General features: G+C 27.9%; 2 protein-coding genes across 4 annotated transcripts; both read left to right on the top strand.

Moving 5' to 3' along the window:
* Positions 1-1,398: 1,398 nt before the first annotated feature.
* LOC101503804 (protein transport protein Sec61 subunit gamma) lies at positions 1,399-3,221 on the top strand. 2 transcript variants are annotated; one of them, XM_004491012.4, is made up of 3 exons: positions 1,399-1,639; positions 1,758-1,868; positions 2,992-3,221. In XM_004491012.4, the coding sequence occupies exons 1-3, from the start codon at positions 1,546-1,548 to the stop codon at positions 2,994-2,996; spliced, it is 210 nt and encodes a 69-aa protein (XP_004491069.1). In that variant the 5' UTR covers positions 1,399-1,545; the 3' UTR covers positions 2,997-3,221. The 2 variants fall into 2 exon arrangements, with proteins under 2 accessions (XP_004491069.1, XP_012568562.1); XM_012713108.3 differs by having other exon boundaries at positions 1,430-1,639; positions 1,758-1,873.
* Positions 3,222-9,362: 6,141 nt separating this feature from the next.
* On the top strand, positions 9,363-13,963 carry LOC101503262 (indole-3-glycerol phosphate synthase, chloroplastic-like). Of its 2 annotated transcripts, none has more exons than XM_004491011.4 (10): positions 9,363-9,501; positions 10,440-10,700; positions 11,006-11,182; positions 11,820-11,894; positions 12,041-12,085; positions 12,186-12,350; positions 12,816-12,894; positions 13,073-13,155; positions 13,272-13,340; positions 13,665-13,963. In XM_004491011.4, the coding sequence occupies exons 2-10, from the start codon at positions 10,527-10,529 to the stop codon at positions 13,746-13,748; spliced, it is 951 nt and encodes a 316-aa protein (XP_004491068.1). In that variant the 5' UTR covers positions 9,363-9,501; positions 10,440-10,526; the 3' UTR covers positions 13,749-13,963. The 2 variants fall into 2 exon arrangements, with proteins under 2 accessions (XP_004491068.1, XP_004491067.1); XM_004491010.4 differs by having other exon boundaries at positions 9,448-9,826.
* Positions 13,964-18,346: the final 4,383 nt, after the last annotated feature.

Below are 18,346 nucleotides of genomic sequence, written 5' to 3'. Positions count from 1 at the left end.
CAAATTCATATGATATAAAAGTCCGTTTGATGCATATTTGATGCATATGATAAAAGACAAAGATATAAATAAGTTATCTTATTCTATCTTATTGTATCTAAATTCAATATTTAATAAATCAACAAATATATTAAGTTAATCCAAATTAAAATACAAGTTATAATTATCATAAATATATATTAACAATATTAAATTATAAGATACATAATTAGTGTAAACTATTTTTTTAACAAAAGTTATAATGTAAAAGTTCCACATACAACCATCACATCTCAAATATTTTATGACTACCACATATCATTTGCAACATTTTAACAAATATATCAAAATAAATTAAAAAGAAACAATCTTAAAACTAGACCAATACTCAAAAGAACATAAATATATAAAAGCAGATTCATCATTACAAACCATAACAAAAAGAAATCAAAAGACATAGAACCATGGTGAATGAAAAAATGGTGTCAACCAAATAAATATATACAGTTAATAAGAATTATTGTTTTTATTATCTCACTATATAATTATAGCTATTATCATAAAATAATTACACAATAAACGATTTGTGCTATTTGAAAAAATTGTTTGCACTAGCATTGTATTGTATTTTTTGTTTATGCATCACACACTTTGAATATCTTTTACAATAAAAATACAATTTTGAATTCAAAATGTTCTGAGAAACGTAGTTCATTCGGCTAAACACAATTTTTTAAGATTTTTTATTTTTGTTGATTAATTCGGTTAATGATTCCCTAATATTATTATCATAATAAATAATAATAATATAATAATAATAATAAAAACAATAATAAAAACAATAATAATAATAACAATAATAATAACAATAAGAATAATAATAAGAATAATAATAAGAATAATAATAACAACAATAATAACAACAATAATAACAACAATAATAATAACAACAATAATAATAATAATAACAACAATAATAATAATAATAATAATAATAATAATAATAATAATAATAATAATAATAATAATAATAATAATAATAATAACAATAATAACAATAATAACAATAATAATAATAATAATGATAATAATAATAATAATAATAATAATAATAATAATAATAATAAAAATAATATAAAATTTTAAAATAATGTTATTTTTATTATAATAATAATAATAATAATAATAATAATAATAATAATAATAATAATAATAATAATAATAATAATAATAATAATAATAATAATAATAATAATAATAATAATATTTGGTCGTCGTAATGATGTTCTAAAAAGAAAGTTGAATACACCTCGTACAAGATAGAGGTCCAAGTTGGCGTGGCATGATCAAAATCCCAGCATGTCAAAATGCCATTGGCCTATTAAACGTGTCATCGCCAGCCCAATTTTTCTTCTTTTTTTTTTTTGGTATTTTATTTTTCTCAACTCTCACCAACAATAAATCAACCAAAATCACAATCCCTTCATAACAAAAAAAAATACTTCTCCCATTTCAAGTTCTCAGATCCAAAATACTCCAAAGAGAGAGAAAGTTTCAGAAGAGAAAATGGACGCCATTGATTCCGTCTTCGATCCACTCAGAGAATTCGCTAAGGACAGCGTTAGGCTCGTCAAGCGTTGCCACAAACCCGATCGCAAAGGTCTAACCCTAACTCCTAATTCTCATTCTTCAATTCCTCTTCGATCTCCTTTTTTTGTTTACTTGATTTGAATCTGTGTATGTGGATCTTGATTTTCGTTATGCGTTTTGTATTGTAGAATTCTCTAAGGTTGCTGTGCGTACCGCAATCGGTTTCGTTGTGATGGGATTCGTTGGCTTTTTCGTCAAACTCATCTTCATTCCAATTAACAACATCATCGTTGGATCTGGTTAGTTATACATTTATTCTTTCACGAAATATATGTATGATCTATTCTGTTTTTTTATCTGTTCACGTTGAAACTATATTTTTTAATTTTTGTTCTTTTGGTAGTTTTTAAATTCCTTTAATTTTGAAAGGAATGTTTGATTGTATGAAGTGTTCATGTAATTTTTTGTAGTATTGGTTTGTGGTAGCTTGAGATTTTTTTATTTGAGGGTTTAATAAGAATCAAGTGCTTAATTTGATTTGGTTTGTATGAAATAATTTGATTTGATGTAACTCTGTTTGGTTGTATTTATGGATTTTCCGTATAATGGATTAACTTGTGAGAGATTTATATATGATTAACAATGGAAAAGATTGCTTCATGTTCGCTTACAGTGCATGGTTTTAGGTTGCTCTTCGATATTATGATTTGGTTGGTGATTTTCTCTTGGTTGTTTGTGGTTTATATTGTTGCTTTTGCGCATTGCTTTTGATGTAGATGTATATTTTTTCTGAAACATTTGATAAGTCGATGATGAAAGTATTTTTTTTATCTGCTTCTGGTATTTTTAATTAATGATCATATTTGCAGCTATAAGGTGTTATAGTTCATCAATTTACATTTGCCAATATGTAATCAATTTATTTATTAGTATGTATTGTAAACATCAAGAAGCAGTTGCTGCATTGATACATGTACAAGAGATTATGTATAATTGTTTTCTTAGTGGCTTATTTGTTTGCTACATATTCCCTCAGAAGCTTGTGTAGTGACAGCCTATCTCTGTAATGCAATGAGAGCAGTAGGCATTTACCATAGGCCTTAGCAAAGGATGTTTTTGGAATATAAATTTTCTTTGAAAACTTTTTATAGATAGTCTATTATTATTATGATCAATGATTATGATCAATATATAATGTTGTTTATTGTTATTGTTATTGTTATTGTTATTTTGTCTGTTGTAGATGTTGACTGTTTGTATATGCAAAGTTTTTTTGATTGTTCTTTTCATTGAGTTGAAGTTGAAGTTTAAATTATTTGATTGAGAGGAATTGAGTTATGTTGCCTAAAGGATTTGAAAATCTATGTCTTGAGCAAAGTGTGTAAAAAGAATGATGTAAGTTACTCTTGGTTATTTCTGCAGGATGAGGGAAACTAAAATCACCTCAGGAATTCCGGTTGTGAAGCAGAATGAGGCAGAAGGAGTTTCCTAGTTTTGTATCTCAGTTTTTGCTTTTACATATATTTTATAGCTTCGGAAGCATTACAGTTTTATTTAACATGTAAAATTTTATTTTGCCATGTGTTAGACTTTTGACCCACTGTTCAAGGAGCAAAAAGTTTAGATAAAGAATTGTACTGTTGCATTGATTATTTGCTCACGTAATTTGCTTTTTAGTTACTTTTAGATTAAAATATAAATTGGGTCCGTACAATTGTAGGTTGGAGTTTGATAATTTCGTCTCCAACATTAACAAAATTTTAGTATGTGTTTTGATATTTTGTTATTGCAGTAGTTATTGGAGACAAATACATGAGTAAATTGATCCAACCAGAAGTGTTAGAATTGCTAGTTTTGGATATTATTATAAATTGTCCATTATTCATACTCTTACGGATTAAATTGGTTATTTATTTGTTCCTTTTGCTTGGTCTGAGTTTAGTGTTTATACGTAATAATAAACCTGTAGTTAAACATTTGGGCAGTGATACTGACCGCAACATGTTATATTTCATTATACAAGATTTGAGCGATTCCAATCTAGTTGCAATTGCAACAATTACTTGAAGGATAATTTGTTTTTTTGACAAAAATTGGTCAAGGAAAACTTTACTCGATAATGATAAGAATTTGAATTGATTTTTTCTACAGTGAGAAACATTTGTTAACTTTACTAATTTCTGAAATTAGACATGGCAACGGGTGGGGCGGAGGCGGATTTTGCCTCCTCCACACCCGTACCCGACTAATCTGGAAAAATCCGCACTCGTCCCTGTTTTATAGCGAGTGTAAAATTTAAGCACTCATCTCTGCATGCAAGGGGTCTCAGATATCTCTGTCCACACCCGCACTTACTTATATATATAAAATTAAAAAATATTTTTTAGAGGTAACATTATAATTTTTAATATTTAAAAAAAATATTAAATATATTAAACATGTATATGTATATAAAATTTAAAAATTGTAATAATATTACTTGCGGGGGTCTCCACCCCCAAACCGTCTCCGCACCTAGGGGTGGGAATAGGTCAGGCCAGACTTTGAAAGGTCTGAGTCTAGTCTATGATTTATTTTTTTAGGCCTAAGTCTGGCCTACGACCTATCGTAGGCTTTTTTTCGGCTTGACCTTTTTAAAAGTTTGGTCTGACTTGGAAGCCTTTTTAAAAGTCTTATTCAAATTAAAATATTTAAATGTTCTACTCATATCTTTAAACAAAACATCTTTTAAACTCTAAAAAATAATTTTTGATTTCAAATAATAGATTTTTTTCTTCTAAAAAACGCACCTATTATTACCTCTTAAACAAATATGGAACAAGTGATTGACTAATTGAAAGACTACCGAATATGAAACGACTGCCAAATATAGAATTGCTATTGAATATGGAATGATTATTGAATGATTGTCTAATTGATTACTGAGTGATTGTCTAACTAATAGACAATAAAATAAAAAATAATATTATTAATATAATAATAAAAAATAATATTAATAAATAATAAAATATATATATATATAGGTCTGCCTGTCAAGTCTAATAGGTTTTTAATAAGCATGATTCTGACTTATTTAAATAAATAAGCTTTAAAAACAGCTTGAGCCTAACTTTTTTTATTAAATAGGACATACCAGACCATAAGTAGGTCAGGTCATAGCCCCTGATGGATGGCCTAGCCTATTCTCATCCCTACCTGCATCCAATTAAAGTGGATTTTCCCCGCCCAAATCAAACGGGTTCAGGTGGGTACCCGCGGATGCAAATTTTATTGTCATTTCTATCCGAAATTTATAAGACCTTTGTAACATTTAAAATATTTGCTAAGGTCATTTAGCTCTAACAGAAATTGACTGAAATTTTCAAGAGTCACAACTTTAACGAAGCACTAAAAATATTTTGCCACAGCAAAATCTTTAGAAAAATATTAGTTTTATGACTTTACGAGGGCCACATCCCTAAAAATTGCAACCAAAATGTTTTCTAGGGTCAAAACCCTCGTACATAAATAAAGATGGGTTCTATATTATAATGTTGTTTTTGTTTTTGTATATTATATATATATATATATATTTTCGTATGTAGTTTAGTGACTAAATATTTATTCAGAAATATTTGGATGAGAAAGAGAAAGTGATAAGCTAGACATGACTCTTTACTAGTGGTTATATTTAATAATTTGGTGATTAATAATATTATGTGTGAAATTTATATTAATAATATTGTGTAAAATGTAATTTATATGTTATTGTTAATATTGCAAAATGTGTTTGATATGAAAATTAAAAAATTTAGATATAGTTTTTTATTTAAATTTATATTGAAAAATGTATATTATATTCATGTGCATTTTTATGAACATATAATATTTGTTGTGTTTCTTATTTTTTGGTGAAATAATTAATATTTGTTGTATTTATTGTGCAAGTTTTATGATTTAAAAATATGTCAGTATATTTATTGTGTATATTTTGAAAATATTTTAATTTGTATATTTGAAAATATTTAAATTTTATTTTGTATTTGTACTTAATATATCTACATTATTTGAATCTATGTGTGTGAATTTTTATTTTTTGAATGAATAGATATCAAGTTTTAATTTTTAATCATATTAATATATTATAATTTTTAGTCTATTAATTAATTATAACAAAATTTAATATTATTATACTTAATATAGTATATTAGTTTCACGGGAGAACCCGTTAAATAGGGAAAACTAAAAATTTAAAATTACAATCAATTTTTGTTTTCCGTTTAAGGTTTAATATATATTATTAAGTAAATAAACTCATTTTTTTTAGTTGTGCTCGTTAATTTTTATTAAATCTTAAATTGTTCAAGTCGGACATTTTTTAGAATAAAAAATGAATATTAAAATAATGATTATTTATTAAATTTTCATTATTATATAGTTTTTTTTATAAAATTATGATTACATGCATTTTATTTTGTTCTCTTGATGAATATTTAATTGTGATATATATATCGCTATCATTTTGTGTTCTTAAAGACCAAAGCAAAACACCATTGAAATTTTATCAAAAGTGTATATAATGAGAAAATAATTATTATTAATAATTAATTATTGATTTTTTTTATTCTTAAATGAGATAGAAAATTACAAAAAATGTGAAAGTGTATGTCAGTTTGATGATCATGTTTAATTTATATTTTATATATGTTACTAGAAAATGGATTCCAATTAGATTTACGATACAAAATTATCCCAAAAAACAGGGTATGAAGCGATCGTTTATAATTGGAGTTGAAGAATTTTTAGAAAATCGTGAGACGTCAAACTATTGTTCAAGAGAATGGTGGGATTAGATGCTCATATAAGAAGTGTTATTATACAAATATTGAAAATGAAAATGTAATATAGGATTATTTGTATAATGATGGATTTATGTCAAATAATTCAATTCAAACTAATCATGGTGAAATGGTGCCTCCACGAATTGTCAATATTGTTCAAAATAATCCAACAGTTGCTTCTAGTAATATTGGTCTATCAATTGTTTCATCTAGTAGTATCAGTTTCAAATGTGTCTTTTGTGGTACAACAATATGATGTCGATGCAGATGAACTCCCTAATGAAGAAGTCCAAAGATTTTAAAGCCTTTTGATAGAGACAAATACATTTATTTGACGGGTCTACTAAATCCAAATTATCTATGTGCATTAGACTTTTAGGGCTAAAATATCAAATTCATGTTCCAGACTTGTGTTTAGATTTTATGACCAAGATGATGTTGGATGCAAACCAATTCAAAATGATACTTTGCCAACAAGATATTATGATGCTAAAAAGTTAGTGTCATTGTTGAGATTAGATATCAAGAGAAGAGAACATATTGTTGTGTTAATGGATATAACAATGAGTTTGATATAAAAGATGCTGACCTATTTGAATGTAAAAGTAGTCAACATCCAAGATATTGTGCAAAGAAAATCACGATAAGAGGAGAAAAAATAATTTGAAGAAAAACAATGCTATATTTGTCTATTGTATCAAAATTACATAGAATGTTTGCATCTATGCAAACTTCTGACAAAATGACATGGAATTATGAAATAAAAGAAGTTGAAATAATAAAATTTGACATCCTTCATATGGTTTAGTAAGGAAGCACTTTGTTCAAGTACATCCTAATTTTACGTTAGATGCGCGTAATGTACGATTAGGATTATGCTCTCATGGTTTCACCCTATATATTTAAGCTTCATCTACACCTTATTTTTATTGGCGTGTTTTTGTCACCCATTACAATCTTTCCTCAAATATGTGCATGCCTAAACCTTATATGTTCTTAGCCGCTATAATACAAGGACCGTCAAATCCTGTAACAACTTTGCCTCGACACTGTTATTCACGATCTTTTCGCCCTTTTCCTCCGAGTTAAAAATTAATGAATTTTTGCCTGACATGGGAATCGTACTCGCTACCTACAAAATAAGTATACCACTGTTGATTCATTCCCATTAATTACTTATTTGTATTTTTTAAAATTGATAATGCTTATATTTTGTATTGTAATAGTTATTTTTGAGTTATTGAATTGTTATTGGAAATGATTTATTACTTGTTTGAGATTGATATAATTCTAGAACCTAGAATTATGTGTAAAAATAACATTCTAGAGCCTAGATTTCTAAACTTTTTGCTTTTTAGTTCTATTTCTTCTTCTTTCTAGAAGATGGACGATTTTGGACTTTTTTTAGTTTGAAATCATCATTTACGTCGGTTTTCTCTATCTTTTTATTCAATAAGTGATTTCACACAAATCTATATTTCTTTTGTGTTTTTTTGTTATTTTGTTATCGTCTCAGTGCGACAATGTTTTGTTCGCCGATTGAAAGATTAACTTTGATCTACGATTGACATATTCAACCAATGACTTTACCATCCTTAAGTCTTGGTGTAATGCTTTTGAGAGCTGATAACCATGTTTATTACATCTAGATTGACTTATTGACTTTGATCACATTTTGACATATTGAACCAAAAACTCTAGTGTCATCAACGTTGCACATCCAAAGATATGTATTTTCTGGTCTCTTTAATTTTGTCTCATTTGTATGCCTTTTACCGTTTTATGCTATTAACATGAATGTTGTGAATTTGTTCGTAGGTTCATCATTTTCGTTTTTAACAAATTTGTATTGTTTTTGATGTATGTATTCTCTTATTTTGAATGAATGCATTTTTATTTGTAGGATAAAAATGTAAATCAATAATCAAATACAATTTTAAAGGTTAAATTAGTCTTTTAGTCCCTTAACTTATTCTATGATTTTCCTTTAGTCCTTTAATCATTTTTCATTATATTTTGATCTCATAACTATACTTCGGTTAGTCAAGTTGATCATTTTTATTAGTTTTTGTCAAAAAATGCTAAGGACAAAAAAGGAACAAAAATAAATAAGAGATTAAAGTGAAATAAAAAAAAATAAAAAATATTAATTTAGCTCAATTTTGATAGCTAAACTATTTTTCAGTTTTTAAAAAAAATAAAATGATTAAATAAAATTTTAGTCTCTATTAAATTTTGATTTTAGTTCCCATTAAAAAAATTGCATTATTTTAGTTATACAAACTTTCTGTGCAAGCAGTGTTACACCTTAGACTTTTAAATTTTTTAATGAATTTTTGCAATGACCTTTAAAACATTATAAAGAGGTTCTTCATAAATATTTATATTTTTTAACTTATGGATGAATTATTTTTTTTTTGAAATATGATAAATTTAAAATTATAATAATAAAATATAAACTTTAAAATTGAATTTTGAATTCACTTTTGACAGAATAATTTTTTACAATGTCGTAAATATATATATAAAAAGTTCATTCAAAACTAATGTCGATATTATAAAAGAGATTAAAAATGTTTGTATAATAATTTTTTTAAAATAAAAAATTATTAATTTTTCTATAAAAATTAAAAATAAAAATTTAAAACTTTATAGATATTAATAATTTATTTAATTCAAAATAAAAATAGTTAAATTTTAAATCTTAACTCAATAAAAAATATAAATATTATTAAATTAAATTTCTTATTTTAAATTTGTGATTGTAATTATATGAAAATATTAACTTCGAGAGTAAAAAAAAACCTAAACTAGATACCTAGTTACCTAATCCTATTCCAAATGGCATTTGTAATTCTTTTGGAAAAATATTTACTTAGACACAACCACAAATCAATAAAGTTTCAACACATATATAAATAGAAAAAAAAAAAAATTTAGTGACATTTAAAATTATTTAGTTTTTATTTCAATCATTCATGTATGTATGTGTACCAAAAGATGAGTGATTTGGGGTTGTTTCATCTTCTTTTGGTTCCTAAATCCTTCCCATTTCAATGTTTCAGCCACAAAATTCTTGAACAAACATTTTCAGAAATCCAAAACAAATGTGGTAAGCACAACTAACCAAGTTTTTTTCATAGGACGAAAGAAAAAAGTTTATTTCCTTAAACGACAGTTCTGGTTCCTAACCTATGTAATGTGACACATCCATCCCCTTCACTTTCAATTTCAAAAATTTCATCTTTCTCTGTTTTTTTTTTTATCTTCAACTTTTCAATCTCGTTTTACCCTTTTCAATGGAGTCCTTGATTTCTTTCAAGGGTACCTTTCACGTCTGCCCTTCATTCTCTTCCAAACCCACAACCAGGATTTCTCCAACCCAAGTGAATATTTGTAGAAAAAATTCACTTTTTAGTTTTTCTGTTCGAGCACAGGTGAATTTTTTCTTGCAAAGTTTGTATCTTTTTGTACTCTTCTATTGTTTCTCGTTCTGCATTTATTTGGGTCTCTCTATTTTTCTTCTTCTTTTGGGGTGGTTTAGTTGATTTTTAACTGATATATGTGTTCAATTGGCGTGCGTATTGAATGTTGATGCTTATATTTTTTATTAGGAGGAACCCTTTTTTGTTTTTATCATGTTTTTGGGATTATTTGGTGTTTTGATTAAGGTGGAGACTAATGATGGTTCAACTGCAATAGCCACATCTGGCAAAATTTGGTTCAGTTGCAATAGCCACATCTAGTGAATTTAGTTGATTTCTTTACTGATATATGTGTTCAATTAGAGTGTGTTAATGTGTTTTTTTTAGGGTTCAATTATGAGTAACCCTTTTTTATTTTTATCATGGTTTTGGGATTATTTGGTATTTTAATTAAGGTGGAGATTAGTGAATGTTCATCTGCAATAGCCAATCTAATGAATTTAGTTGACTTTTAACTGATATATATGTTAAATGAAGTGCTGTTGGTGCAATTTTTTTGGTTTAATTATGAGGAGCCCTTTTTAATTGTTATCATGTTTTTGGGGTTCTTTGGTGTTTTGAATAGGTGGATCCTAATGAAGGTTCAAGTACAATAGCCACATCTAGTGAATCTGTGGTTGATGCTCTCAAAGTTAAGGAGTGGGAAGTAGGAATGTTTCATAATGAGGTTGCTGCTAGTCAAGGGATTAGAATAAGGAGAAGGCCACCGACTGGACCCCCTGCTCATTATGTAGGACCTTTTCAATTCCGGTTGCAGAATGAGGGCAACACGCCTCGCAACATCTTGGAAGAGATTGTGTGGAACAAGGACATTGAAGTCGCACAAGTATTATGATTAATTTGCTTTATGCTTCTATTAAAATTTTCTTCACGTTTATATTCCAGTGTTATCAATTGTAGATTGCGTATAGTAGTGGTTTGTTCAATTTCCGCTATGGAACATTGTTATAGTGCCGCTATTGCCTCTAATCTATTTGACAATATTTTTTTTGGTACTACATCGCGTATTGCGGAACTATTAACGATTTGTTCAAATTCTCCTATGCTATAGGCGCTATTTAACAACACTGATATATTTATTGCATTTCATGAGATTGATAGCATGTATAATGTGAACTATTTGGTTTTCAGCTTAAAGAAAGAAAGCCCCTTATTACGCTTAAGAAGGCCCTTGAAAATGCACCTCCTGTTAGGGATTTTATTGGGGCTCTAAGGGCAGCAAATGAACGAACTGGATTGCCGGGACTGATTGCTGAAGTGAAGAAGGCTTCACCAAGTAGAGGCATCTTGAGAGAAGATTTCGATCCAGTAAGTTTTTTTTTGTTTTCCACTATGATTTTTAAGGATTGAGCTGCTATCTTTTTCTACTTTTTTTGTTATAATTCTGAGTTATTACTGATATCATGTGGGAATTGTTTTTGTATCTGATTGCATCTCTTTTCATCTTATTGGTTAGAGTCAAGCTAGTCTTTTTAACTATTGCTTTTATTTGACTTTGCTTAATCTACTGACTACTACACCCCGAGTTCTTGATTGGAGTCATGTCTGCAAAGAGAGGTCAAATTATTTTGTGTTGCATACCAATTTATTGTTTTGATAATCTAATGTAACGTCATAGTTTTCTATTTATTTTTGTTGGATTTATTATGTAGTCAAATCAATAGTTTTGAATTTTTTTTGGCTGCTTCTATTTACCCCAGTTAAATGTAAATATGAACTTATTTAGGAGTAATTGCATTTTCTCGAGTATTTTGGTCCATGATTATCAGCATCTTACGATGCATGCGAGTTGTATCTCGAATGTCGATTTGATAATCGTGTTTTGTTTTGCTCTCCTTGTACTTTTGTATCACTTCACCTAGAAAACCCTTATCTAACACTGCTGTCAGTCCTTATTTCTTCTCTTCATGGTGTAATGCCACATATTTTGGGTTGTCTCTTACAGGTTGAGATTGCTCGATCTTATGAGAAGGGCGGAGCAGCATGCCTAAGTGTTCTGACAGATGAAAAGTTTTTTAAGGTAAACAATCTGACTAACTTTTAATTCGTTAAAAGCTCCTTCCAAATTGAGCGCTGTTAGATGATAGTATTCAGTAGCTTGAGAACTAGGTGATATAGCAGCTAAATGATAACAAACTCTAACTCAAACTTGATTTTCTTTTCTAGGGAAGCTTTGAAAATCTTGAGGCAATAAGAAATGCTGGAGTAAAGGTTTGCTTAGTAAATTGCATTAATCCTTGATATGTATAAGATTTATTCTATCATCTAATGCTTTATGTAGGCCATGCTAATGACACTAAAAAATATGCAGTGCCCTTTGTTGTGCAAAGAGTTCATCATAGAAGCTTGGCAACTCTACTATGCTCGATCTAAAGGCGCAGATGCAGTCCTTCTAATCGCCGCTGTTTTACCTGATCTAGACATCAAATACATGACTAAGATATGCAAATTACTTGGAATGACAGCTCTTGTTGAGGTAAGGTTGTTGCATCTTTATATCTTGAGTTTTCCCCATTTTACTAATTTGGAGTGAGTTTGGTCCTAAAGTGGGTTAATTGAGTTTGAAGCAGTGTAATTTACACTTTAATGTGATATGATCCTGTGATCAAAAGCAAGAACTAAAAGTTACGTTTGGTTTATCTGCAGATTTTATATTTACAAGTATAAAATCTGCAGATAGACCAAATATATTTCAGAAGACTCATAACTGACTCAGAATCGTAACTATACCAAATTAACTTCAATTTAAACCTTGAATCGTTATGACTGATTTGACGATTGTGATAACCTGCATCGTAACCAGTACTCATTTAAGATAGAGAAGTCGTCAATATAATTTGCTTAGATCTCTCAATCTACATGGCATGTTTCTTATTTGTGTTGCATCTTTACTTCATGATGGCCAATATCTTTTTTATGCAATTTTATTGTTTTAATGTAGGTGCACGATGAGAGGGAATTTGATCGTGTTCTTGGAATAGAGGGGGTTGAACTTATTGGCATCAACAACCGTAATCTCGGTATGGCTTTTTACTCCTCTTTCTCCTTTCACTCCCACTCTATTTTTTAAATGAGATCTTTCAGGTAGAATACTAAATTTTCCATTTGATTTTTTTTTTGGTGTGTGGAAAAGTCTAAATATTAAAACATAAAGGATCTGACTCATCAATTCTGGCTTTTCTTTTATTGGTGATGCAGAAACATTCGAGGTTGATATTGGCATCACAAAGAAGCTTCTTGAAGGAGAGCGAGGCAAAATAATCCGTGAGAAAAACATAATTGTACGCGGCCTTTCTTTTGTTTATGAAAACTTACTTCAAAGAAATGTTATTCCATTTTATCTTACATGAAAGAAATTTTATTTTAAACTGATGATTGTGTTATATGGTTTGTTTAGATGGTTGGAGAATCTGGTCTGTTCACTCCTGAAGATATTGCTTATGTACAAGAAGCAGGAGTTAGAGCTGTAAGTATTGAGAATTTCATTTCAGTGCTTTTTTTTGACAGAACATAAGGGGATTGAATTGATTATAGAGATTAATTTTTATGCACTGCCAGTGTAAAAAGTTGTACACAAGTTTTATACTGTAAGCAAATCAGAACCAATCAAACGTGTAACTTAAGAAATTATAATTCAAGTCAAAAGTTTTAAATGATCTGATGATTATGATTGATTGACGGTATATATTAATCAAAATTTCCAAATGTATAACTAATGTATTGCACTTTAGTCTTATGCTACACCATAGAAACTCCAATATTAATGGCTCACAATTTGAATTTTCCACAGGTTTTGGTGGGAGAGTCTATTGTGAAACAAAGTGACCCTGGAAAGGGAATTAGCAAACTCTTTGGCAAAGATATATCTATTTGAGTTTACAGATTTATATAGGAGATTATATTAAGTTTCTTCATCTGGTGCCTTTTGTATTTGATTGTACTAAATTATCAAAACCTTGTCAGAAGCAAACATGTACCGAATTATCTTTTTGTGTTGACAGTTTTTCATTGTAGATTATTGAATAACTTTTACATTTTGTTTGTACTAAATTATCAAAATCTTTTTGTTATGTCAAAAATTTAAGGTGAGGGATGATGTCTCAATTTAAGGTAGGGAAGATTTTAGAGTTTAGGCTATTATGCAATGTCCTATTTTTTTAATCTTTCTATTGTGTTGAGGAGGGCCTTCACTGTCCTCTTTTGTTCTCACCTTTTCATTCAACTACATCACAAGCATTCGACCAATTTCCATCAATGATTTTTTATTCGTTATTACATAATCCAAAGTTTACATTGTTAAAATATACAAAAATAGAATAAAATAAAATTGTTGACTCCACCAAAAAAATATTAACTCATCTTAATCAAGATCCAAGATCCTATAACTTTTAAATCAAAAGCACCAAAAAAATGTCCCCAAAAACTGTACTCTTTTTAAGTTCCATAGTTCCTGTCCAAATTTGTCTATTAGTAGCCACTCCAAGCAACTAAAATTTCAATTAATGCTAATAGAATGCTCCCTTCAAATACAACATTCAAGCAACGATAATTTATTATATCAGCACCATTATGCACATGCAACCTTGTAATGATGCATGATATTTTTTAATAGAATTAACGGAAAAAAGACATTTATGCAAACAAAAATAATATAAAGTCGAATGTTACAAACGAGGTTTCACTTAAAATATTTAATTGAAAAAAAACATAAATAATCTATTCGAGAATTAGATCAAACATAAAATATTAAAAATGTAATTTAACCTACATTATAACATTGTAACTTGTAAGCCTAATTTTGTGGTATGATTGGTGTATGTCAATTATTAAGATATTTGTGAAATTTTCTCATGTTTCAGCTTTATTTCTTGCTTTAAAATGTGTTTCTGTATGGAGCAGAAAAAAAAAAAAAACTTTTTGTTGTTTTTACCATTTCATACAAAATCTTTGAAAAAAAGGAAAATAAAGTAAAAGTAGATGAACAAGAAATGTAAATAAACCATTTAATGTAATTTTTCAATTATTGTTGAAAAAATTGAAGTTTAATTTCATTTTTTCCACATTAATATTAATTAAAAATACTTAAATTAATATTTTAACTTGTAATTAAATTAAATATAAATAAAATATTAATATGTAAGTTAAATTGTTGGACTCGGTATGAATTCTTTACAATTGCAATATTAAAATAAATATGTGCTCTTGTTTACTCTTGTGGTAAAACCAATCAAATAGAAATTGATCAACTTATTACGTTTTGTTTCCATATTTCATGTAATTATTATCTTTGAAAGGTAATGTATTAATGTTAATTAAGTGTAGAAAGAGGTAATTATTATTTTGTACTTCTTTTCACCAAATAAATAAATAAATTTTGTACTTCTTTTTAATGTCTATTTAATGTTTCCGCTACTGACCATCTATTTAATTACTTAATGAATTTTTTTGCATGAAATTGTTTTAAAAACGCTATTATTTTTCACAATATGAAGAACTGTGTGGCAAGTGGCAACCACATTTGACGCGAGTCTCAACTCATTATTATGGTAAGATTCTTTTAGAAATATTTCTGTTTTCATTATTATGTTAACATACGGAAAAAGTCTAAGCACGAGTGGCATCATTATTATTACATGGTGAATGTATTGAACAGTGTAGTTTATAATTGAATTCATTCATATTCGGTAGTATCATTTTAACTATATTCGGTAGTATCATTTTAACTATTTATAGAAGAATATGGTTTTATAAGAAATAAAACGAGCTAAAATTGAAATTGTGCTAAAGTAGCTTATTGTTATTATTATTATTATTGCTCGGTTACAACATATATAGAAACATATGTACAATAGTCAACAACATTAAGAGAATGAAATCTCTACATAAACGGTAGGCTAGCAAATAACAAAGAGCATTTAAGTTAATTGATATACTAAATAAATACTACAAAGCTATATAAAGGAATTAACAATAAAGACCAATTAAAGGATTAATACTCAATTGAAGTTTGATTTGATCCTTATTGTGCACATGTTGCTAGTTGTAACTAGAGCTGTCAATTTGATAAGCCTCCTAATTATTGATCTCGATTCACATGTTGGAGAGGCAAAAAATATCTATAATTTAAAAGGCTCCAAAAAACAAAGCCCCCTAAAATTTTGTGGGCTTAGTGAGCCTGTAGACCCACTTTTTTAAAAAAAGAATCGATTTTTTTTTAGAAATAAATTTTTTCAATTTTTTTACTGATAAATTTTTTTGATTTTTTTTAATTTTTTTCGATATTTTTTTGAATAAAATAAATTTCGAATTTTTTTTATAAAAAAAATATCAAAATTAACAAAATGTTTGAGGTTTGTAATCCCCTGAACCCCCTCTCTTAAGCCCTATGAAATAATGGGCCGGGGCTTTAAAAAAATTATTTTGATAGGAGATATAATATTAGGGGCTTAATAACAAAATTTTTTTAAAGAGACTTTGAATTTGAGAGTTTTTTGATAGCTCTAGTTGTAACATATTAAATAATAATTAATAATAAACTTGTAACACCCCCTTCAAATTGGAAATGAGATTGAAACCTACTTACGTTGATTTTTTTTGAGAGTGGACATAAAAACCAAATATTGTTTGATTCAAAAGCTTGAATTTCTTTGGCCATAGCTTCACGCCATTCAGCCGAATTTATGACTTCAGAATAAGATTTCAGTTCTTGGTTTTCAATGATATTGGTGAGAAACGTTGGATGAGAATTTCTCAAATTTGACAATGATAATTTGCCCAAGAGAAATTGTTTTTGAATAGAATATGACTACAAACTTAGTCTGCGATGTAACTTTGAGGAGCACAAATACGTTGGCAATGAGGTTTATTTGGAGAGGAACTATCGTTGTAGAATTAGGATTATTTGATGGAGCATCCACAATAAGGGATGGAGAATTGGATTGAGTATCATCTTGTGGTGTATGTGTTCGGTGACATCACTCTCCAAGTAGAACCCACTAGTTTTATTAATATTATTATTATTATTATTATTATTATTATTATTATTATTATTATTATTATTATTATTATTATTATTATTAGTATTAGTGTTTCCGCTACTGACCATCTATTTAATTACTTAATGAATTTTTTTGCATGAAATTGTTTTAAAAACGCTATTATTTTTCACAATATGAAGAACTGTGTGGCAAGTGGCAACCACATTTGACGCGAGTCTCAACTCATTATTATGGTAAGATTCTTTTAGAAATATTTCTGTTTTCATTATTATGTTAACATACGGAAAAAGTCTAAGCACGAGTGGCATCATTATTATTACATGGTGAATGTATTGAACAGTGTAGTTTATAATTGAATTCATTCATATTCGGTAGTATCATTTTAACTATATTCGGTAGTATCATTTTAACTATTTATAGAAGAATATGGTTTTATAAGAAATAAAACGAGCTAAAATTGAAATTGTGCTAAAGTAGCTTATTGTTATTATTATTATTATTGCTCGGTTACAACATATATAGAAACATATGTACAATAGTCAACAACATTAAGAGAATGAAATCTCTACATAAACGGTAGGCTAGCAAATAACAAAGAGCATTTAAGTTAATTGATATACTAAATAAATACTACAAAGCTATATAAAGGAATTAACAATAAAGACCAATTAAAGGATTAATACTCAATTGAAGTTTGATTTGATCCTTATTGTGCACATGTTGCTAGTTGTAACTAGAGCTGTCAATTTGATAAGCCTCCTAATTATTGATCTCGATTCACATGTTGGAGAGGCAAAAAATATCTATAATTTAAAAGGCTCCAAAAAACAAAGCCCCCTAAAATTTTGTGGGCTTAGTGAGCCTGTAGACCCACTTTTTTAAAAAAAGAATCGATTTTTTTTTAGAAATAAATTTTTTCAATTTTTTTACTGATAAATTTTTTTGATTTTTTTTAATTTTTTTCGATATTTTTTTGAATAAAATAAATTTCGAATTTTTTTTATAAAAAAAATATCAAAATTAACAAAATGTTTGAGGTTTGTAATCCCCTGAACCCCCTCTCTTAAGCCCTATGAAATAATGGGCCGGGGCTTTAAAAAAATTATTTTGATAGGAGATATAATATTAGGGGCTTAATAACAAAATTTTTTTAAAGAGACTTTGAATTTGAGAGTTTTTTGATAGCTCTAGTTGTAACATATTAAATAATAATTAATAATAAACTTGTAACACCCCCTTCAAATTGGAAATGAGATTGAAACCTACTTACGTTGATTTTTTTTGAGAGTGGACATAAAAACCAAATATTGTTTGATTCAAAAGCTTGAATTTCTTTGGCCATAGCTTCACGCCATTCAGCCGAATTTATGACTTCAGAATAAGATTTCAGTTCTTGGTTTTCAATGATATTGGTGAGAAACGTTGGATGAGAATTTCTCACATTTGACAATGATAATTTGACCAAGAGAAATTG

This window comes from Cicer arietinum, chromosome 2, assembly GCF_000331145.2.
Source record: "Cicer arietinum cultivar CDC Frontier isolate Library 1 chromosome 2, Cicar.CDCFrontier_v2.0, whole genome shotgun sequence".
Lineage (NCBI taxonomy): Eukaryota > Viridiplantae > Streptophyta > Magnoliopsida > Fabales > Fabaceae > Cicer > Cicer arietinum.
Note: the sequence above shows the minus strand (reverse complement) of the source record. Positions and strands in the feature narration are given on the sequence as shown.